Genomic DNA, 24,325 nt, shown 5'->3' with positions numbered 1-24,325 from the left:
GTGTTCATCTCTGCTAGATCTTAAAATGCAACCTGTTGGTTCTCACCATTAACTGTAAATGTATATAATATTATGTACAGTCAATGATTCTCACAAAGAAATTTTTATGTCTTTTGATGCAACTTTATACCCCCTTGTGGTGAATCTGCGAACTGGGTTCCAACTGCTCTACTCAGCATCAAGTTCAAAATGCATCAATATAATATTACTGTCAAATTTGTATAATGTAAGTGCACGAACAAAAAGGGTAGTTTTAAAATTAAAAAGGAAAAATGATTATGATAGATCTACTGGATATATGCTTAACTGTGGGCACCAGATGGACACTGTTTTTCAGTTACAGTATTATGGGAGGCCCATTTTGTTGCTACGTTCACTGAGAATGAGAATATTAATGAGGCTGAAAGGATCCGGGGGGTTACATGGGTCTCTTTCAGTGTGTACAATGGCTAATATTTAACAATTGTATAAGCAATGGTCTGTTAAATACCTGATGGCTACACTGTCGGAGTGTAAACAGTTTTTGTAACATGTCTTAAAATGCTGAGCTCGATCATGACTTGGGCACACATTATTTTATTTTTTGTGCTTTCAAACTCAAGAGTTTGCAGTTGTTGCCATGGTTCCACCAAATGATTTTATGATGCCAGAATGGCATATAAAGCTATCTGTGGGGTAGCAGGGTTCATGGCATTTTGATTGTCAGTACAGGAGCAGACGGTCAACGTCAGATGGATTTTGTCTACAGTAGTGGAGTGCTGATTATACAGTACATCCAGAACAACTACAGGGAATACCATGACTTCCTCAACTTCATGTCAACTGTGGGTGACTCTCGTAGTATCTTCTCTGTTTATTTCCCCCTCTGGTTCCATCTCAGTCGTGATGTGGGCACCAAGATGATATGGGCGGCTGTTTTCGGTGATTGGTTCAATCTTATTTTCAAATGGTAAGCCATCATGGGTGGTGAAATGTTTCTATTTCAGAGCATTTTGTGTATTTTAAGAGTTAATCATATATTTGTTTTTCAGGGATCTGTTTGGGCAGTGGCCTTACTGGTAGGTACACGAAACTCACTTCTACCACAACGATTAGCTCCCCATTTGGAACAATTTCACATAGCATGTGAAACAGGGCCAGGTTAGTACCATGTATGCAGTATATTTTTGCTAAAGGCATATAAAAACACTTTATTGTCGTCTTGCACTGTTAAAAACGTTCCTCATTGTTTCTTTGTGCAGGTTGTCCATCTGGTCATGCCATGGGCTCATCATATGTGTGGTATGTGATGATCACGTCTGCTCTCAGCTTTACCCAGTCCTCCAGTGTCTCTTCTGTCCAGAGTTTTCAGAGGTGGGATATGTTTTCTTATACCATGTCATTGCAGTGAATTTCCTCATTACTGGTCTGTTCTAAATATTTGTATCCCTTCAGGTTTCGTCTTCTCAGGTCTTCTTTGTGGATAACTTTGTGTCTCCAGGGTTTTTATTGCTACACATTTCCCACATCAGGTTATCATCTGTGTTATAGCTGGTGGGTTCCAACTAATCCTTCTATCACACATTTCCTTAACTCCTTCTCTACTGTAATAGTTCATTTTTGAATTCATGATATGTTTTTTCTACTATTTGTAGGTATGCTGGTTGCTGAAGTGTTTGATCATGTCCCCTCAGTCCACAATGCAAACTTATAAGTGTACATCCAGACCATAGACTGTATCCTGACCAATGTTTTTCTTTTCTCTTTTGCTGCTTGCTTTTATCTGCTGCTTAAACTGACAGATATTGATCCTCTGTGGTCAGTTACTAAAGCCAAGACATGGTATGCTAACCCAGATTGGATCCATCTTGACACCACTCCTTTTGCTGGTCTGGTGAGAAACCTGGGAGCCCTGCTTGGTCTGGGCCTGGCCGTAAACTCTGAGATGTTTATTAAAAGCTGTAAGGGGAAGGACGATTACAAAACTAGATTTAAACTCATGTGTAGTGAGGTAGAACAGAGTCTCTGATGTAACTCGATTAGGCAGATTAGTTAAACTCCCCAGCAGAACACATTTCACGTCTATTCCCATCATCTGTTGTTGCTTCGCATCCGGTGGCACCTGAGGCATGGCACTAAATGATGTAACTGTCCTAAGTTCGTAGGCTACTTGTTAAATAAAGCTTGAAGAAACATCTGTGTGTCTGGGTACCTTAATGACTTGGTGCTGAGGGCAACAAAAACAGTATTACTTAGCATCCTACACTAAATCTTCAATAACAACTTCAACATATTAAATAACATATTTAGAAAATGCTTCCAGTAACTAACAAATGAGTATTCTGAAATCATTTTTATCATATTTTTTGAAATGATGAAATGACAGTGACTCTTGTCAATGATCCTGCATTCTCATATAATTGTTTTGACTCCTTCAATTTATAAAAACATATACTCAAGATCTATCACATACCAAGGACTAAAGAGCAAGACAATGTATTTTGTTCATCCATAATGAGCACGTTTTCCAGTTCAAAATAATCTTCTTGATTTTGTTATGTTATGTCCAGTACTGCTTTCCCATCTCATTGTAGATGTTTAAACCCCAAATGTAAACTCTGTGGAGGTGTAACACATCAGGATTGGTGAGTATTACACAACCTTTCATGATTGTATCAGTTTCTATGACTAAAATAACACCAGCAAGATCTTCCAAGAAACTATTTTGAAGCAGTCCTTTTCAATTGAAATAGTATAGTTTGATAGTTTTTATTAAAACAATCACAGATTTGATGAAGAATAATTTAGAACAATAATTACAGTCCAACAATACAAACACGGATGGATAAGTGCAAATTGAAAACATAAACAAATAAATATTCAATAAATATTTCTATCTGTGGCCAGAAAATTAATTGTGAAAACAACCAGAAGATGAACAATTTCTACTCTTTTTTTTAATGCAAACTTTTAAAAAAGCATTCCTGTGATTTATTTTGAGGGAAATTAATAAAACCTCAGTGTGTTATCAAATACTCTGTGTGATACCACAAGATGACATCGCATCATTTAAATTTACAGTAAGGCTGATATAAAAATCATATGTGGCTGCAGGCACCTAGCTGATAGGAGCGCCTGTTGTGACCAGTTTATAGTAGGCGTCCTTCTTGGCCATGAGTTTATCATGTGTGCCTTGTTCTATGACAACTCCCTGAGACATCACTGCTATGATATCAGCAGTCTGGATAGTAGAGAGCCGGTGAGCGATGACAATGCAGGTTCGTCCTTTTCTTGCCTCGTCCAGAGCGGACTGGACAGTCTGCAGGAAAACATAGCTTTGTCATGAACCCACTCTTCAAGAAAATGTTTCACTTTGTCAAAATCTATTGGTATATTGTGTCAGTATGTGAAAATTATTTTAAAATTGTATGTACAGAAAGACCTTGCTTTAGGTTTAAGCTTTTTGGTGGTGCTAAGAAATGTTTCACAGGGTACCTTTTCACTCTCTGTGTCCAGGGCAGAAGTAGCTTCATCTAGTAGCAGGATCTTAGGATTCCTGATGATGGCCCTGGCAATGGCAATGCGTTGTTTTTGACCTCTTGACAGCTGGGAGCCCTGAGCACCAACCTGAGTCTCATATTTCTACCAATTTGTATTGAAAGAAGTGGAGAAAGCAAAGCAAAAGGTCACAATGTGACCACACAGTGTCACAGGTATTGCATACATATCAGGTGTAAGGCTGACACTTGGGATTTATATTCATTCTTGATCTTGGTTATATTAGCTGATCATATAATCTATACCATAAGGTCCATTTAGTAACTGTTCTGGAGCTTTTGATTGTATCATGCAATTTTACCCAGGAAGACATATCATCTGTCTCACAGATGATATGCGTCCACTCACATCTGGCAGCGTCATCACAAAGTCATGAAGGTAGGCTTTCTTGGCAGCCTCAACAATATCTTCCATGCTGATGCTTTGTGTGTTAACTCCATACTGTATATTCTCAGCTATGCTGCAGTCAAACAGCACTGGCTCCTGAGACACTATGCCAATCTGAGATCTCAGGAAGGGCACATTGACTGTATGAGATGCGTGGCCATCAATCAACTGTAATAAAAAGATGACATAATTAAGACAGTGTTGACAGCTTTGTAATAGATTGATCTCATTTTGAGAGTAAAATTAACATCTAAATCGGTCTACACACCACTTGACCTTCATCAGGGTCATAGAACCTTTCCAATAGTTGAACACTGGTGCTTTTCCCACAACCGCTGCTCCCAACAAACGCCAAAGTCTGACCAGGCTTCACAGACACAACCAGGCCTTTCAACACCTGGATATCCGGTCGTGTTGGATAGGTGAACTTGCAGTTGAGGAACTTTACTTCACCTTTGAAATTCTCCTGAAAAAAAATGACTGAGCTTAATCACATTTAAAGAGCATTGTGACAAAATGACATCTTAATATTATAGGATGTACATTGTATTGTACTGTATACTGTATGACGATTTAAATTCACCAACCCATTTCTCTCCGTCTGTGTTGCTCATCTTAATTTTCGGTGTTCTGTCCAAAAGTTTGAAAAATTGTGCAGCAGCAGTCTTGGCTTTGGCATAATCTGGGGTAAAGGAGGAAGCTCTGCCCAGTGCTGTCCCACTAATCACTATAGCTGAAATCACTCTGGAGGAGTAACATATGAACACTGGGATGATTTTTAGCAAGTGCATTACAAAAGAAAACATGTTGTAATAATGGTGCTGACAAAGACCACATAAAAGAAAGACTTTTACCAACCTGAAAACCAGCATGTATTGTAACCCCTCAGAGCTAACCAGGTAACCTCCATATCTGAATGAAGCAGCATATGCCATGAAGATTACACACTGGGCAAACCCAAAACAGATCCCATAGATGTGGGCTTTCTTCTTGCCAGATTTATATGGAATCTCAAGTTTCTCTTCATAAGATTCCACAAAGGAGCTCTCTTTGGCCAAGCCTGCGATGGTCCTGATGTTGGAAAGAGCCTCGCTGGATACCTGCAGGAGGGTGTTCAGATTTTATACTGGAATATTTGATTTTACAGAGACATTCATAGATATCCAGGAGCTTCAGTGGCAAATGTCCTGGTATCACGTTATGATGGAAGGATAGCTTACCCGGCCCGCTGCTTCCATGGCATTTTTATCTTCATTTGCAAAACCTGTCAGCATTTTGGCTTGGAATGCCCCAGACAGCCCAATGAGGGGCAAGAAGCACATGATTACCAGAGTTAACTTCCAACTGAAGTAGAAGGCAATGATGAAAGAGGCTCCGATGCTGGTCAACGAGTTAACAATCATGCCAATCTGAGATCCTGTTGCCTGCAGAAATTACACCAGCCACATACAAAACATCTTAATAACTCCCACAACACCCATATGAATTCAAAAACTGAGATTTTATAATGTTAGTTAGTTAAGTTTATTTCGAACATGTTAAAATAGCCAAACAAAACAAATAAGCAGTGGTTTTACAGCAAAATAGAAATTATAGGAGAATTTTTTTTTTTTTTTAAAACAACATATATACATATGCACATACACATGCACATACATATATACACTAACACATATTTTCCTCCCATTGTTTTCCTTCCTTTCTCCTTTTTTACCTCTTTTTATTTCTTTCAGGCATACAACAAACAATAAATATATCTGTTCGAATGAGTGTACGTATGAAGCAATGAGCTTGTAAGAAGTTTTGTTTATGATTTTTATGGCTCTTTTTTCAGGATGAATATTGGATCTGTGTTTGTTTTGTATGTGTTCCCCCATACTTCCACACAGTAGCTCATGTATGGGAGCATGAAGGAACAGTACAGAGTGTATAGTGATGGTCTGATTTAAAAGATATTTGACTCTGTGTAATATTGCAATTGACTTTGAAATTTTTGCTTTAACATAATTTATGTGTGGTTTCCAATCATCAATCATCACACCAAGGAATTTGATTTCAGATACTCTTTCTATTTCTATGTCATTTATTGTCAGTTTATTGCATGTGTCAATTGCCCGATTACCGGATATTATGAGTTTAGTTTTGCTTAAATTTACTGTCAATTTATTTGAATCAAACCATCTCTTTAGATTTTTTAGTTCATGTGAAGTATAGGCCTGTAAATTTGTTACTTACCCCCTGGACCATGGATGCATCAGTGGCTAGTCTGGTGGTCAGAGCTCCAGGGCTATTTCTGGGGTCATCAAACCAGCCAATCTCCTGTTTCAACATAGCCTGGAATCCCACTTTCCTCAGGCGGCGTGTCAGCAGCTCACCAGACTTAGCAAAAGCATATCCCTGGAACATTAAATCAATCAATCTAAATGTGAATCTACACTATTCTATATCAACTTGACAGGGAGATATATAATCTAAATGAAATCGCCTATTATATTACAAAATGCTGATGCAAACCTGTAAAAACTGTGAAAAGAAACTAATCACAGCCACAATGCAAAACAGAACGCATGTCCCATTGATCTGCTCCCTCTGCTCAGTCACATCACGTATGGCAAAGGTCTGCAGACACAAAGATCTTACTGGTGATTGGCTCATTAACAAACTTAAATTAATCAGTAAAGTAGAAAATAAATCTATCATGATAGTTGGGAGCAGCCCTTACCCCGAGAATTTGGCTGAACAGGATAGCATAGATGGGGTTGACAGAGCCATTAACAGCAGCTCCCAGAGAACCCAGGAGCATGTAGGGCCACTCTGGTTGGTTGTATTTCAAGATACGTGCTACTGGGGCAGGCTCTACATGTTCAACTGCATCATCCTCACATGTCTGTTTAAGAATATGCATTACAGATATTTAACTTCCATAGGCCAGATATAGCAAATGTAATACATAGCATAAAATATAACCTTTGTACATTTTGTGGTGTGTCCGAATGGATCTTGAGGCCGCCAGGTACTACATCAGGGAGAAAGTCATTGGACAATTTGCTCTGAGATCGCAGTCGAACAGAGCTCCTACTATAGAAGTGAGAACATCAAATTATTTTAGTGAAGATAAATCATATGAATATCCGTGACTACATTCTCTTAGCTGGATTTATTTGACCTTTTACTGGATCTGCAGCTTCCACGGCTAAAACTCCTCACTCTAACATCAAAGTCCTCTTCAGCAGCTTCACTGACAGCATCTGGCAAAGAAAGAGAAATCAATATAGCTTTAATTTAAGTGTTGGAGCTTCCATTTCTCTTTAGCAAATCTGGCAGAAACTTTAAACAAGCTATAGCGTTTCCCTGTGACTCATGCTGAGAGCTTTGAAATATACTGTCTCAACCATTTATGACTCACCTGAAGGGATTTGTGAGGATGGCAAAGGATGAAGGTAAAAGGGCCCTTGCCTCTACTCACATAACTTGAGAGGGAATTCTATTTTTATTTCACACATATTTTATACCCTCTTAAAGACTCTATAGGCCTTTCCATGACTCTATAGGCCTTTCCATTGATTTGTCATAGCATTAAAAGGACAAGTTTAATTAATAACAAGCACAATCTCAATGGCTATGCTTAATGAGACACCACAGCTATGCTCTGCCATGACATGTCCAAATGTCTCCTATGGAAAAGGAATGTAGGCTCCAGGTGACGAAGCCAGATGCTTGTTACCTCTCGCAACACAAAGCTGTTATCTCAGGTCATACAAGATAAATTCAGGCTGACAATCTCGCACCCTCCCCCAAAAGATCTGACAGAAAAAAGACACAACAACTACCATCTGTGATTGTGTCTGAAGAGAGGTAGTAGCTGACTGGCTATTCGCAAATAGGAGTGCACTGTTCCTGGATGGCTAGGCCAACCAATAGACCCTTTTCATGGTTGATATTTCAACTTGTGGAAGCAGGAAAAGCGCGCTTGTAATGTAACATGAATTATGGCTGTATTCCATTTATTTGTGCAGGTTTCAAGCCTGTCGTATTGTGCAAGCTGGCTCACTGACTTTACTTACTGGGACACCTAAATGGGACAGAAACATTATTATTTTATAAGTAACACCTATGGTTTTCCTGCTACAACAATTCAAAAGGGTCTATATGTTGTGAATGGGTCTATATGGACTGTCAGAGGGCAAAATCTGTGTGGAAAAGAAAGCAATTTGTCAACAGTGTTTATACAGTACATGAGACCTACCATTAGCTGTGTTGGATGTGCCTTGGTTTTGAAGGGTGACCAGGGTGAAATAGACACCTTGCCTCTCTAGCAGCTCACTGTGTGTTCCCTTCTCCACAGCCTGCCCATGCTCAAATCCAATGATGACATCCGCATTCCTAATTGTGGAAAGACGATGGGCTATAGAAATTGTGGTCCTGCCCGTACGCACCTGCACATATACAAGTTATAAGAGTACTGTCACAAAACACAATATGTTAATAACATGTTGCACTGGCAAAGAGTGGCTCACCTTATCCAGTGCTTCCTGGACAACAGCCTCACTCTCATTGTCTAAGGCTGATGTGGCCATATCCAGCAGCAGGATCCTGGGGTTTCGAATCAAAGCTCGAGCAATAGCAATCCGCTGCTTCTGTCCTCCACTCATCTGACCTCCACTTTCTCCCACCATAGTATCAAATTTCTGGAAAATAAGTAGCTATATGTTCATTTTAGTCTTGTATATGAGCATTAAACTATTATAACTACTAAAATTCTGTCATATAATCTTTCAGTATGTAAATGTACCTGTGGCAGGTCCATGATAAAATTATAGGCATTAGCCTCTTTTGTTGCCTGGATAATGTCTTCCATGGTTACTCCAGGTCGACCATAGCGGATGTTCTCTGCAATGGTTGTACCAAACAACACTGGCTCCTGCTCCACAATACCAATGAGAGATCGAAGCCACTGGATGTTTAAACTTCGGATATCATGTCCATCCAAAGTCACCTGCATGAAGTTTAGATGTGACATTACACTATAGTCCTCAAACTTTCCACCAATGTTCTGTGTGTCTGTGGAGATGCTCAGATTGTTACCATTCCCTCCTTTGGGTCATAAAACCTCTGGATAAGCTGGACTGTGGTGCTCTTTCCAGATCCACTTGGTCCAACAAAAGCAGTGGTTTCTCCCGCTTTGATCTGCATGCTCAGATCATTTAAAATCTGAAAGATGTAGTGGGTTCATCAAGAGTTTAATTTTGAGAACTGCAAAATTGACATAAAGTACTGACAGCTGAAATAAATTTACCTTGACTTCAGGTCGGGATGGATAATGGAAAGTGACATTATGGAACTCAATGTCACCTTTTACTTTATCTAATTTGTGACCATCCTCTGCGAAACAATCGATTTCTGGTTCCTGTGAATGTAACATCACATAATGTTATTTTATAATGGTAATTCTTTATATAACAATTTATAATTCAAGTATCCAATCTGCATTGTTTCTGCAGCAGCAACTCTGCACATTTTTTTCTAGAATGCAGATTTTACCCGGTCAATTGTTTCAAAGATGGCCTTTGCAGCTGCACGACCAGAAGCAAAGGCCTCCAGGCACGGTGAGGCCTGACCCAGGTTCATAGCTGCCATGAGTACTCCAAAAAACACCTGCAAACAAACACAGCAGCCGCTTGGCAAAACAAAGTCCACTATTTTCAAAATGTCTGAATTTAAAAGGTATAAGATAAGAGGTTGGGTGTATTTAATTTCACACACCTGAATTAGAGCACCAGGAGACAGTTCCTTGGTGTCAATTACCAATTTTGATCCATACCAGAAGGCCAGCGCATAGCAAAGGAAAATGATGCACCACAGGTATCCTTGAAACACCCCTATGATGGTTCCCTTTTTCACACCCCAGTTCTGAGCTTCCACAAGGTTTTTATCATACCTGTGCAAATTTCAAGTTTTAAATTCAATGCAAATTGTACAAGATCACCTAATGATCTTAGAAAATGCCAAAATACCTTTCAGCTTCCTTTTCCTCCCCACCAAACGCTGCTACTGTTCTTATGGATGACAGGACCTCATCAGCCACTGCCCCAGCCCTTGCATAGGCCTCCAGCTCTCGTCCTGTCAGTCTGGCAACAGCCTTCAAGAATAAGGGAGAGAAACACACTAAAACATCTAAAAGTGAAGTGTGAAGTATAACAATACACTTAAACATACAACTTAAACCATTCACTGTGACTCACAACTGGACTCTCACCATAGCCATCAGTCCAGCAGCTATACCAATCAGTGGGCTCACTGCAATGACCACCAAAGTCAGCTTCCACCCACCGATGAAACCAACCATGAAGCCAAACACAAACGTAGAGATCCTCTCAATGAAGATAGACACTTGGTCAGCGATGGCATTGTTGATCTTGTTGATATCGCTGAGAAAAAACAGAGCACACCAGAAACAATAAAACACTTGTTGCCACACACTGATAACAGCCTGATCTGCAGATTGAGGCCCCAACTCACTCAGATATCCGTGTGTTCAGTTCACCAACAGAGTTGCAGTCAAACCATCCAATCTCCATTCGCATTACTTTTCGGAAATAAGTCTTTCGGATTCTCTGAGTCTGTCTTGCAGCGACTGACACCCAGAGGAAAATCTAGATTGGTGACAGTCACAGTGGTAGGAAATTATTTCTTATTTACACTGTCATTAAGCTATAATTACACCTGCTTTCAAAGGGGTGCTGAATATGAAAAGCATGCATACTTACTTGAAAATAGCTAAGAAACAGAACTCCTAATCCAATTCCAACATAGTAATATGCAAACATGGTCATCTGTGATTCAATATCCACCCTGTAAAGAGAATATAACAGATTACAAGAACTCTTCATGGAAATATCACTAAATAAACTATCATGAATAAACCAATGACTCACCCACAGTAGACTGTACTGTTTTCAGCTGTTTCATAAATGGAGCCATTTTCCCAATAGATGGTGTTGTTGATGCAGGTCTTGTTTGGGTCTTTCAGTTCTTGAACCTCAAGCTCATAAGCCACAAATGTGTTGGTCATCATGCCATATACTAGGAGCATGAGAGGTGAGGCCGCACCATGTATGAGGGCACACAAACTCCCCACCAACATCATCAAGATGTCTTTACAGGTGGCAAATCGAAACTGCATTAAAGAAAAGGAAGGATTCTTATTATTTTATTTGTTTTCTGTATCAAATCAAAGACATTTGATGGAAAGTCCATGTTAATATGATGATTTATAAATAATATGAGCAAAGATTTTACCAATTGGAAGTATCCAACACTCAGTGTGTTCTCTTTCTTCTTTTCATCTCTGTAAAACATGAAATCAATGTAAGAGCCAACATAACAACTGCATAGATAACAAGTAATTTCAGTCTCACTATTCAAACTTACCCATTCTCCTCGTCTGCTGAGAAAAGAGGGGAAACCATCTTTAGAGTTGCTTATAATTGCTTAATTTTCATGCAAAATTCTGATAATAGTGTGTCAATTTTGTACAACAGAAGATCACTCACCTGCTTTATCTGCTGTTGTCTTAAGTTTTATTGATTCCTTCATGTCTTTATTTTCTCACTTAGCGACTGTGGATTTAAAAAAAAAATCTTAATTATAATTTGGATGTTTAACTAATGGATTCCCTGAGGTTAAAGCGGAATTTTTTTTAAATGAGATCAGAAGAACCAAGTTTTTAGACTGATTATAGTCCACTGTTGTTCATTGTTGCACAAACATTTATACTCACATAACTTACAATTTATCCACTGGTTACTTTTTATTTTAATAATACTGACTGTGAAGAAAGTCCTGTTTTTAAGCTCATATGCTGTCATTCAAATATCAGTGGAAACATTGTGAAATTAAGTGTTTTGCTCATGTGAAAAAGTAGTTTTGTTTAAGATTAATAGTCTTTGTCTGTAGATTTAAGATGTGAGGAAAAATGTAACAACAGCAACACGCTGCTTTGAACAGCTTAGCGTACCGACATCAACAACAAAACACTACTGGATTTTATACAGTATGCTCTGGCAGGAACAGCAACTATTAGAAGAAAGAGAAATGAGAAATACTGGTTGAGTTGTAATGCTGTATAGCAGTTTTTTGTGGGAGAAAAGAAAAATATAATACTATACCTGGACTGCACTCCTCTCAGAGAATCTCTGGTTTCTTCAGAAATCCACCAACCCCACTGACAAGCTAATCAGAGCAAATTCCTATCATATCCAGTTAACCTATGCCTCTCCTTTCTTATTATCTACATGTCTATTAGACTGATAAGGGATGTGTCAGCATTATTACCTTTACTAGACTGACTTTATAAAAATGACAAAAATCAAATCCAAGTTCATGTAGATTGACCACTATTACTTATACTATTGTATCTTCAAAACAAACCCAGTGGGATGTTTAAAGTATTAAAATTTGGTAACATTGCTTGATTACAGAAAAAAACAAAGCATCCTACGACTGTTTGATCGTTATCAGGTGTTTGTAAAATGGGAGTAATGACCGTGAGGACATTAGTTGTTGCCAGGTACTGACTCAATAATAACACAATAGTACATTAATAAGAGAATTAAAGTACCATGAATGGTGACATTTTGGTTAGTACACATCTTTGGAGGTCATCAGAATGGCTCCAGGAAACTTTTATAAATCAGAAATTGTATTAATTTTTAACAATAATAACCAACCAAGGGAGCTACTGCGTTGAATTACATACACCTATCACTTTCCATCATTGAAACTATATGTTTTATATTTTACAAAAGTGTGGTGTTTCCTTAATTTATTGTAACATACTGTATATTTGATTTTAAATGTTTTATTTCTATCTATTATTTATATTGTTATTTTTCCTACATTATTGATATTTTGTGTTGCCGTCAGTCTATTTCTATGGTCTTTGTATTTAAGGTCTGTCTGCAAACCACATTTCCTTCAGATAAAATAAGACTGACACTGAAGTACCATGTAAAATAGTAATATATAAAATATATTTATATATATATATTTTTTTTTGCCTAAGAAATATGTAAATGGAGGCACATTTAGATGCTCTGGGGGTTAATGCCCGCTAAGACAAGTCAAGTTTGGAATTTGCTCCTTCTTTACAGCAGGTTATTATTCACAACACATGATAATACCACAGGAAGGTGGGGCTGTCATCAAAACACTGATAAAAACTAGTTATTTTTCATAGGGGAGAAGCAGCAGTAGTACCAATAGTAGAATTTGTAATTTAAAAAGAAAACGCAGGTATATTCAATAAACTTCAATATGCCTTTCATGAAGTAGTAGCAGGGGGCACCTGTATATCTTTAAATATATTGAACACATACTCGGAATGAATTACTGATCATCTCTAGGTGACAAAACTTTATTCTTAGATAGGTTGTATTACATATATTGTCTATGTGCAATATATGCATTTTTGGGAACATTCCCTAAATGTGACCTACTCATTTCACTTCATCATTTTAATGTGGCCCAGAAACACATTTTGAGTTTTGTATATGTCTGTAGAAGAAGAGGGAAAGTCTGAGCTTTATGGTGAAACCAACATTATCTTTCAACACCAAATATTCTGTGAGATATGCTCAGAATCAGAATCAGAATCATAAAACTTTATTGATCCCACTAAGGGCAATTCATTTGCAGCTAACCTCATCACACATACATCACCCATACAACATCCAAACAACAGTGTGTCAGAGTGCAGTCCATACAGTCAGGGGTTGAAAAAGACAATTAATAAATAATAATGATAAACATCAGTGAATACAACAATACAATAAATAACGATGTTACATGTCATGTCCAAAGTTTGACTGTCATCAAATGTTATTTTTGTGAAAAAGGGTTTTATTATATTCAGCCATTTTTCACATGGTTTAAAATGACATTACTGAGAGCATTGACACCTTTGCTTGTTACCCTGACAGTGTTTATGGTTGTGATCTGTTGTGCTATACCTTGCATTAAAGCTTTGGTCACTTCATTGGTTAAAACCTCTGTTGGGCAGTTCATGATTCAATCTGAAGGTGGTTCCTCTCTGAACTGGGTTCCACCCTATGCTGATTTACACGATTTTGACAGTACTGTTTAATCTAGTATTGCTCAATCTAGCAATATTGTTTGCTTGGATTACTTAAGAAAAAAAAAGATGATGTTAATCAGATTTTTTTGATCATTAGTTTTGAATTTCAATGATTAATGTTTGTTTGATTAATGTTAATTTGTGAGCGTAATACGCTCAAATGGGGGAATGTAATGGAAATTCTTATTATTCATCTTGTCTGAGCAAATGAGTAGTTATGTTATTTGATTAGATGTATGTGTGTGCATCATAATCTGTTGACCATGCCATGAAATGCTGATTTAATGAATATCATTGACCTTTGATGGAACATCATGTGTGTTATAGTCTACTGATTAACTATTGTCCTGATTGTATACCCGTGATGACGTGCCTATTGTGATGACATTGGTCTGTTGATAGAACAATGTTTCCCTTTTCTATGATAATGTATTGTATATAATCTGACTGTTTCCTCTGCTCGGGGCTCGCTTTTTCATCTCACGCTTGAGACAGAAGGAGTCCGTCTGCAGACGACTGAATAAACTAGAGAAATACAACGTTACCGGCTTTGTGCTTATTGATAGATAAATATTGCCAGAACAGTTCCTTCCCTGGTTTAGCTGAATATAGGAGGTTTTAGCAGTTTGAGCAAGGCACATCAGGTTGTAACAACTTTTAATATTAAATCAACTTTTATTCAGACAGCAGTTCATAATAGATTCAGCTGAAACTTCACAATGTAATTTCATACAGATTTGTCATCATTTACACTGAATTACATTTCAATGATGGATTCACGATATATTCAAGTCTGTCTTAAAACAGCAGTCAGGTGCCCAGATGAACATTGAAACATGTTTTTCTTCCTCCTGTTCATACTGACCATTTAAAGATCTCTTCAGAATGCACTTACAATGTAAGTGATCGCAGACAAAATCCACAGCCCTCTTTCTATCCTGTCCTTTCATCATAATAATAATAATCATCATCATCATCATAATAATGAAATAATACAATTAACAGAGTAACTAAATAATAAGGTTTAAAATGTGTTTACAGAATAAACAAAAATAATAATTGTTTAAAAATGGGATATAAATGTTAAAATAAAATATTGACTGAACAAATGAAATATGGATGCAATGAAATAAATCAAAAAATTGTGACAAGTGAAAAAAAAAAGTGGTATGTGCAATACATAGGCTAATTAAATCATCTGACAGTGAAAGTTTCACATCACATGACAAAACAGTTCAGGGGATGTGGGCTTTCTAAACCTTTAGACAGCACACGAATGGGAGCACAGTGGGAGAATTTAAATTAGTCTTAAGTTATGAATTTAATGTAATAGCATTATAATAACCCTCCAGAGGGTGGTGATGATGCACCTAAAAGTTGTTTGTCACCGGCCAATTTACAACAAAGGAAGAAGAGGAAGATTAACAAGTGGTGTCCAGCAGATGACGCTCCTCACAAACCCTGTTGGGAAAAATCCAAAATCCAAACTCCAAGGCGAAGCCGCTTTATTTTTCTCCCCAGCCGCATTCAACAAACACCCGCCCTACTCTACCTCTGATTGGCGAGTTCTCATTTCCTTGGTTGACTGGATTGATTAGAATAACGCATGATGAGTGAGATGATTGGCTTTGGGTAAGGATATCAAAGTCGAAGCCAATCAGAGGTCGAGAAGGGGGCGGGTCTTTTCAGAATGCGGGTGGGGAAGAAAGTAAGAAGAGGAGGGCGGCTGATTTACCCGGATGTTTTGGGTAAAATTGCGCTAAATGAAGCGTTAAAAAACAAACAAAAAAGGCAAACTTTGAACCCATGTCCATTTTTCTTCAGTGTTGAGTTACACCTGAAAGGCCCGTCCTACTGCTCCACAGTGCGACTCTGATTGCAGAAAATATACATGTAAGTTGCGTTTCTGCTCTCTCTAAACAGCTGTTCAACTTATTTTATCCTGGCTCCTGTCCTGTCCTCCCTGAATCTCCTAAAACACATCTTGAAATGTTATCTAGCTGTCCTAAAGGAATTATAATGGAGATATTGTGAAATAAGAGGCCTTTCAGTCTGAATATCAGGCCTTCAATAATGTTTAAACTAAAAGGTTGGTTAATAGAGGTTAACATCTATTTCCTTACATGGGGCGTTTGCTTGCAAAGTGTCTAAACTTATGAAGTTAAAGAGTTTAAATGAGAACCAAAGATTAAACGTTTTCCAATTTAGCTTTTGTTTTCTTGCTTGCTTGTTTGATCATTTTCTGTGATTTTCAATATGTTTACACTAAAAGAAACATCTTACAATTTAGATTTTTTTCAAAAACATTGTTTTTTATATAGCTTTTCCATTTTAAGCTGGGTGTACTGTCAAACTTGGCAAAACCAAATTGAAAGATTTCCAGCCATAACACCACATTCAATGAATTACATAAATAAAAGGTGGATGAGGAATAAATAATAAAGAATAATGACAAAATCCAATTAAAGAATACATGTTAGTGGCACATTTGAGGAGTTCAATTCTTTCATGAGTGAATTTAATATCAGATTTTACCAAGTTTCAGAGGGTATAAGTTGGTATTGTCTTTCCCTTAGAACGATGTTCCTGCATATTCTCGGACTCGTGGCTCTTTGGTTTGTCTATCGGTGGTTCAAGGAGTCCAAAAAAGTTCCAAACAAGGAAGATAAATATGTATACATCACTGGCTGTGACTCTGGGTTTGGCAATCTCCTCGCAAAACACCTGGACAAGCTGGGCTTCCGCGTGATTGCCGGCTGTTACACTGAAAAGGGTGAGGATGAGCTGAAGAAGATCTCCTCTGACAGACTGACTACCACTCACCTGGACGTCACAGACTCTGAAAGTGTCAGCAAAGTAGCAGCCTTCATTGGGACTCTGGTTGGACAGAAAGGTATGTGGATTCACATCACAAGATGAGAAATTTCAGCAATTCTACAACAAAATGAATGCACTTTGTGTTTGGGCCGTAATGATGATGATGATGTATTTCAAATAACACCCCCCAACTTTGAAGGAATTGTTCGACATTTGGTGGAAGATGCTCATTATGGTGATTGACACCATTCTCATATCTGTATGTTCAATATGAATCTGGAGTTAGGTTAGTGTAGCCTAACAATTGGAAACAAGGTTGAAACAGCTGGCCTGGCTCTGTCCAAAACTAATAAAAAACCTATGAAGATCACTTATTAACAGGCTTGTTTAATTTGTGCAAACAAGAAGAGAAGCTGAACCTGTTTTAGGTTAGGCCTTATTTGTCTTAATTTAATTACATTTCAAATACTTTCCTTCTTTCACTCAAAAAAAAAGATCCCTGGGAATGCTGGCTCCAGGTTCATATGTAATGGCAGATATAAGAGTAGTATCTATCTTTTCATGTAACTTTTGGCATGAATGTGAAAAAGTAAAGTAAAAACTGTTTGTTCAAATCAAGTTAACTCAAAGAGTGCCGTGCTCTTCATTGCTCTCATTTCCATGCCTGTCTCTGCTTGTGGTTGTGTTGCTCCAGGACTTTGGGGTGTTGTGAACAATGCAGGAATCTCCCTCCCATCTGGTCCCACTGACTGGCTCACCATTGAGGATTACAAGCCCATGCTGGCTGTCAACCTGTGCGGTGTCATCAATGTGACTCTGAGTGTCCTCCCTCTCATCAAGAAAGCCAAAGGCAGAGTGGTGAACGTTGCCAGTGTGTTTGGGCGAATCAGCCCATTTGGCGGGCCTTACTGCGTGTCCAAATACGGAGTAGAGGCCTTCAACGACAGTCTGCGGTGAGAGAAGATGTTATACTTTTATGCTGCAAGAGTATTATTCCTCATTATACTGACAGCAGCTTATTCTGTGTTTCAGTTTAAACATGGCACCTTTCGGAGTCAAGGTTGCATGCATTGAGCCAGGCTTCTTCAAAACATACGTCACTGACACACAGATGGTGAAAGATAACCTGAAGAAGCTCTGGGACAAATTACCTCAGGATGTGAAAGACGACTATGGCCATGGTTTCTTGGAGTCATGTGAGTTACTGTGTCTTTGTTAATTAACATTGATCAACTTTATTACAACAGCTCAATACATTACAGAACAATCGCACATAGAAGAGATCCTGTCGACAAGTATAATTAGATAATCTAGTATCTGACAATCTAATAAGAGGCAGAGTTCTGGCATAGCTTGTACAAGTGGTGTCCATCTTTCTATTAATGATAGTTTTCATTTGAAGCTTTTTTTTTCTTTGTTGTTTCTTTTGTCCTGCACCTGTCCACACCTAGGGTTGGATGTGTACAGTTTCTACTTTTTTTTTATTCATGTTCCAGATTTCTAACAGAGAAATGGTCTGGTTGTTCTTTCTCATTTTTGTTAAGACTCTGATGCCCACTGGTGGTTCATTTCTACAAGGTGTTTTTAAACAAATGAAGTGGAACTTACAATCTTTTTTTAGAAGTTTTAAAAAGTTCCCGCATGTCTGTATGTCATTTTGATTATATGTTGAGATATATATGTATGTATATCTATATGTGTATATATACATATATATGTTCATATGTGTGAAATGTTTCTCTTTCAGCGCTTGTGAAGGTGGATGAAAGTTTTCTGCAGCTGGTAGACGGGGACCTGATGAAGGTGGTCGGATGTATGGCGCACGCCATCTCCGCTGTTCACCCTCGTACTCGTTACTCTCCTGGGTGGGATGCAAAGCTCTTCTGGTTACCTCTGTCCTACATGCCAACCTGCATCTCAGACAAACTCTTTCTTAAAAACACCCCCAAGCCAAAAGTGTCAGTCCTGTAGTTTCTGTCAAATCTGGAAAATTTGTAGCCATAAAAGATTCTTTTTAAGGTCCTTTTATTTTTGCTGCAATAAATGATCATCATACCAATATATTTGTAAAAAACATGTTTGGCTCTTCATTGTCTTTAACTTCCCTCCAGACATTATCCTGCGTGCCTTATTGACTGTAAGATTCTCACTACATCTCAAACAATGACCTTTGACATCATGCACTGGCCTCTTTTTTAGTCACAACTTTATGTCTCTTATCAACTTGTAAAGCTTTTGTTCTTAATGGACTTTGTCTCTTCTGCTGCTGCTGACGCTTTTTAAACCTACACTTCTGATTGAAATCAGCATTAATTTCTCTACAACATCAAACACAGAATCTGTTTTGCTCTGTGACCTTTGGGCCGGGACGTCATGTTTTCAAAGTTGACTTGAGGTAAAAGGTGAATGTAGTTATCAAAACTGGGAAGTGGAGGGGGTCAAGTAATCTGGTGTAGTGTATTACACAACCTCATGCTAGTGAAACATTTAGCCCTGTTGTCATATTGAGTATAGACCTTGACTCTACAGACACACAGAAGTCAGTCCTCCTCACACTCGAGTAAAACTTAACTCTAAAGGATCGTAACTGCGTTCAGTTCAGTCTTTTTCTGGATGAGGAAGACACATCTGCATCCCTACAACTGTAGTCATGGTATGTTTGCATTATCATCAGTGTTGCCAGAGCTGATGGCTAACATCATTCATGTATATTCAAAGTAATATTCAAAATAAGGATTAAGGAGTGGGAATTTAATGGGGGGGGGGGGGGTTTGTTTGTTTTGGGGGGGGCATATACCATCTTCATGTGTTGTGATGCCCTCCGATGGCCAAAAGAGACATTTTAGGTCCAAAAACATGTTTTTTTGTAATTGCTAGGCTTACCTGTTGTGGTATTTAGATAGTTTTATCTGCCCAAGTTTTCAAAGTTCCAAAACTTAATTTATAAATCTGTACAATTACAATGAAAAGAAAAATTCACAATGAATTACTTGGAATGTATCAACACTAAAAGTACAGTACTATAATGCAGAAAAATTGACCACACATATTGGATTAATATGAATATGTAATTAGCATTTAATGTTTTATTGGTCAAGGTGGTACTAAATTGAACCACTGTGTGATTAATCTGTAACTAAAATGTTAAAAGATGATAACTATCAAATACCATGAACAGACCAAACTAACAATATGTTAGTCCTTTTCTCAGTAGCAGGTGTCAACCTTCCCGGCCTCCACACTGAAGATGTACAACTTTAAAACAGGTCACATATATATATAGTTTCATCTTTTATGTAGTCGCTAAATCATTTTCCAAATAAACTGGGCACCGTGGTTTTTAGTAAATGTCACTCAAACAGGGGTAAATGTGTCTTTTTGTGGATTATTTTCAGCACCAGATGTTCCCTGGTGACTATACAGCAGCAGGCTGGTGTGTATGCGTTTGACTCAAATAAACCACAGTGGTGGTGAAGGGACATGACAGGAACAGTATAGCTCACTGTGTTTTTAGACAACAGTGGCGCTGTATGGTACACATGAATAACTTAAATCAGACGACACTTCATTGTTGGGTTTTGTCTTTTCATTGGATTTGTTGAAATCTACAGAAGATTACTAGGCTTATCCTTTAAATTTGAGTATTTGGTTGCTTTTTAATGTCCTCATTGTTTCAGTTTATGTTTTGTAATGATTAATATCCTCAAGTTAGATATAGTCCCATGTTAAGCTCCCATGCCTGTGTGTGTGAACATGTTTTGAACAGCATCTTTCTCTGCCCAGGTGTTAACTGACAGTCTAACAACGGGTCTATTAGAGGTAGGTTATTTACCTTATAGATCGATTATGTGGCAGGAACCATAAAAAATGTTTCTTTTAAGATCCCACAGAAGTCAAAGCTGTGACTTGTGTTTTTTAGGTAATCCTGTCACACCTGGCCTTAACCTCTGCTTTGCTTCTGGCCACTCTCGCTGCCCTCAGCTGGTACATCAGAGATTCCTACAAGGTCAACGGCTTCAACCAGAAGCATGTGTTCATCACAGGCTGTGACAGCGGCTTTGGGAATCTGTTGGCTAGACAGCTGGATCAAAAAGGTTTCCAAGTCATAGCTGCATGTCTCACAGAGGAAGGTGCGGCAGATCTGGCATCCAGGGCCTCCCCCAGACTGAAGACCCTCCTCCTGAACGTTACAGACAGTGAGAGCATCAGGAGGGCAGTGGAGTTTGTGAGCAGAGAGGTCAGGGAGCGAGGTGAGCTGGGCGGACAGCGGGGGGTACAGGCAGATAGGGTGCCAGTCAGAGTGAGGCACTGGGAGAGATAAAGGCAACCTGGACCACCCTATCATCAACTCATCATCCTCCTACTGATATGTTTAACAAACTGTCTTTTTTTCAACAGGAGGGAGAAAATACTTACCTCATAGACTGCAATTCAAGACATAAATCTGTACTAAAGATTGATTTTTAAAACATGGCTTATTGTAAACTTTAGAAGTTTTTTAGACCTTCATTTATTATTACAGTGTCATTTTTCTTTTTTCCACTGTATCTGAAGCTTATCTTAACACTATGCAGTCTAATCTCCATAATATTTTGATGTAATTATTGTTATGGTGAGGAAAATACCATTTCATCCTTTTTCATTAGTTTCCTGGGTCTAGTAATTTAGGATTTGGTGGTCTCATGCCTCTGCAACACATCATTTTGAGGCAAGGATATAACCTTTCAGTATTATTCATCAAGTACGTATTTACAAGGGATTTGTATAATATATTATGGGGAGTTGATAGAGGAAGTAAGATTATAATTAATGTGTTGAATGTATATAAAGGAATGCAGGATTAGTGCAGTGCAGTCATTTCAAATATTTGTAGTGTGTGAAAAAGTATGTGGATGATATGCAAAGTTCTGATGCTGGTACCCGTGTGTACCAACAACATCTAAATTAAACATTAAATTAAAAACTACAGCCAGTGTAGGACTTCTGAGGTCTATGCAGATTACTGTACCAAGATACATTTTTCCATGAATGTACGTGAGCTGTTGAGCAGTTGAACAAGTTAAAAAAAAAAGGTTACCAGATCTGATCAAATTTTCGGGTAAAGCTTCAAGTAGTATGCTTTCGCTGTTTGAGTTTGACATGTGTCTTTACATCCTCCAGCCAGCGTACAGTTGTCAAAGGCCACGATTGCAGCATGGTCAGCTTTTGAAGTCAAAGGGTTAGGATCATACATTAGGAGGGGTATTCAAATGTATGTGGACAGGGCCAAAACATATAGTCCTTTCATGTGTATCCCACTTGTTTCCTCTGCAGGTCTGTGGGGGCTGGTGAACAACGCTGGGAGGTCCATACCCATCGGCCCAGCAGAATGGATGCAGTTGGAGGATTTCACAAAGGTTTTGGATGTGAATCTGGTGGGAGTCATTGAGGTGACCCTACAGTTTCTGCCGCTCCTGAAGAAAGCCCAGGGTAGGGTGGTAAATGTGGCCAGTATTCTGGGCAGATTGTCGCTCACAGGTGGAGGGTACTGCCTGTCCAAGTTTGGAGTGGAAGCCTTCTCCGACAGCCTCAGGTAAATATTCATCACAGACCTCCTTCAGGTCAGGTCAGAAGCAATGTGGCTTACAGACAGCAGGCAAGATAATACATATAGAAAAGACAATAAAAACATACACAGGTTAGTGCCAGCGTCATTGCTGTCATGGTCAACAAAACCATCTAAAGAAAGCCATCAATCTCCCCATCCCATCGACAGCTAGTAATACATTGCATTTGACTTAAAAACCCAGTAAATAATTTAATAAAATACTAATTTCAGTCTTTATGGAGGTGAACCTTAATGTACTAGATGAAGCAAATGAAACTGACAGTGTAAACACAGCTGGAAGTGCAGTAAGACCTGAGCTCCTGTGTGACTCGACCTGATGAAAGTGACAAATATCATGCAAATGTACACAAGATAATACTTTTTTTTCATATTCACATTTGCTCCCGGCAGGTTTTTGTTTTTCAGGTAGAGACAGATTATCAGACAGATTACCAACAGATAACAGTAGAAACATTACAGAAACTATTACTATTACTAAACATTACAGAATATTTGAGCACATAAATACACAAAGACATTTATTTACAGATGCATATATACATACTTTACGTTCCAGGAATGTTTATTGAAAAACTAGATGAATGACAGTGAATATGAAGTATATTGTATGTTATGTTATGTGGTTTTGAAATATAAGCAAATAATAGAGAATGTACATTAATAGACATCAGTACCTTTTATTACACAATTACACAAGCCATACTATGTATGTATATAGAATATAGATTTTATGCAAAAAAATAGGCATTTGACCAAGATACGTAGTAGTAGAAAATTGTACTTGACTATAGTACTTGAGTAAATCTGCTTTTAGAGGAAAAACTGAGATTGATGAATAAAATAAAATAGAAAAAGACTTTAAAAAGAAACATATTATCTGTTCATTTTGTCCAGGAGGGACATGCAACACTTTGGCATCAAAGTGAGCATTATTGAACCTGGTTTCTTCAAGACGGCCGTGACCCAGCTGGATTTTATTGAGGCTGACCTGAGGAGGCTGTGGGCCCGCCTCCCACAAGACATTAAAGACTCCTATGGAGTGGCATACTTTGACGAGTGTGAGTGGAAGTGCAGTTAATTATAATTAGCAACAGTGTCAGATAAATGTTCTGAGACTTCTGTTCTTTGTTTTGCCCGTCAGATGTGAAAGCTCAGGACTTCTCCATGGGCATCCTGTGCAGCCCGGACATCTCCAAGGTGACCAGGTGTATGGAGCACGCCTTGACTGCTAGTTTCCCACGCACACGTTATGGCGCAGGCTGGGATGCCAAACTTTTCTGGATTCCTCTGTCCTACCTCCCATCATTTGTGTCAGACTTTGTCATCAGTGTGCTTCTTCCTCTACCCAAAGATGACAGGAGCACATGAACTGAAGGACTCCTGTGATGTTTTCACATGTCAGCATGAAATATATTGTGGCAATAAAAATAAAAACTGACAAGACTGTGTTACAAAATAGGAAATTTATTCATTCATGTCTCAGCAGCAGCAATTAAAGCCCTATGGGCATGTTCAGGGTGATCACAGATACAGTTTTTATTGATGATACAAAATAAATCATTCTGTAAGTTAAGAATTTATTCACCGTGTTTGTAAAATGACATCTGCATCCTCAGGTCACGTATTGCTCTTCAAGATAATCAACTACATAAATTCATTTACGTGAAATAGACATGGGTGCATTCAAGTATTGCTCCAAAACTATTTTGGCCGTCGTTCCAATATCATTATTCAAAAAAAAAAAAAAGAGAGAGAGAAAAAAGGATCATGTTGATTCAAAGTCACAAAGTTAAGGATGGTAAAGGTAGTTTGATTAAGTACAATTAGTATGCTTTGCACAC

General features: G+C 38.2%; 4 protein-coding genes across 4 annotated transcripts; 3 read left to right on the top strand and 1 right to left on the bottom strand.

Moving 5' to 3' along the window:
- Nucleotides 1-731: 731 nt before the first annotated feature.
- On the top strand, nt 732-2,008 carry LOC128368375 (glucose-6-phosphatase 2-like). Its single transcript, XM_053329166.1, is given in 7 exon segments — nt 732-949; nt 1,032-1,090; nt 1,093-1,140; nt 1,242-1,353; nt 1,435-1,464; nt 1,466-1,533; nt 1,635-2,008. Coding segments are annotated over 7 exon segments (909 nt in total).
- Nucleotides 2,009-3,097: 1,089 nt separating this feature from the next.
- On the bottom strand, nt 3,098-11,068 carry abcb11a (ATP-binding cassette, sub-family B (MDR/TAP), member 11a). The gene is made up of 24 exons (XM_053329251.1): nt 10,906-11,068; nt 10,692-10,771; nt 10,444-10,577; nt 10,181-10,352; nt 9,939-10,063; nt 9,688-9,862; nt 9,466-9,579; nt 9,221-9,331; nt 9,010-9,135; nt 8,717-8,920; nt 8,442-8,612; nt 8,171-8,360; nt 7,091-7,172; nt 6,900-6,999; nt 6,647-6,811; nt 6,439-6,543; nt 6,160-6,321; nt 5,145-5,348; nt 4,783-5,024; nt 4,512-4,668; nt 4,193-4,390; nt 3,886-4,092; nt 3,475-3,621; nt 3,098-3,298 (listed from the first exon to the last, which is right to left on the bottom strand). The coding sequence occupies exons 1-24, from the start codon at nt 11,066-11,068 to the stop codon at nt 3,098-3,100; spliced, it is 3,735 nt and encodes a 1,244-aa protein (XP_053185226.1).
- A 4,745-nt stretch (nt 11,069-15,813) lies between these two features.
- dhrs9 (dehydrogenase/reductase (SDR family) member 9) lies at nt 15,814-18,935 on the top strand. The gene is made up of 5 exons (XM_053328700.1): nt 15,814-15,952; nt 16,636-16,952; nt 17,571-17,829; nt 17,909-18,072; nt 18,624-18,935. The coding sequence occupies exons 2-5, from the start codon at nt 16,640-16,642 to the stop codon at nt 18,845-18,847; spliced, it is 960 nt and encodes a 319-aa protein (XP_053184675.1). The 5' UTR covers nt 15,814-15,952; nt 16,636-16,639; the 3' UTR covers nt 18,848-18,935.
- Nucleotides 18,936-19,392: 457 nt separating this feature from the next.
- On the top strand, nt 19,393-23,925 carry rdh1 (retinol dehydrogenase 1). Its single transcript, XM_053328432.1, has 6 exons — nt 19,393-19,529; nt 20,660-20,695; nt 20,796-21,126; nt 22,190-22,448; nt 23,379-23,542; nt 23,626-23,925. Exons 1-6 carry the CDS (start codon nt 19,527-19,529, stop codon nt 23,850-23,852), a joined length of 1,020 nt encoding a protein of 339 aa, XP_053184407.1. The 5' UTR covers nt 19,393-19,526; the 3' UTR covers nt 23,853-23,925.
- The last annotated feature ends 400 nt before the right edge of the window (nt 23,926-24,325 follow it).

This window comes from Scomber japonicus, chromosome 11 (genome assembly GCF_027409825.1).
Source record: "Scomber japonicus isolate fScoJap1 chromosome 11, fScoJap1.pri, whole genome shotgun sequence".
Classification (NCBI taxonomy): Eukaryota; Metazoa; Chordata; class Actinopteri; order Scombriformes; family Scombridae; genus Scomber; species Scomber japonicus.
Note: the sequence above shows the minus strand (reverse complement) of the source record. Positions and strands in the feature narration are given on the sequence as shown.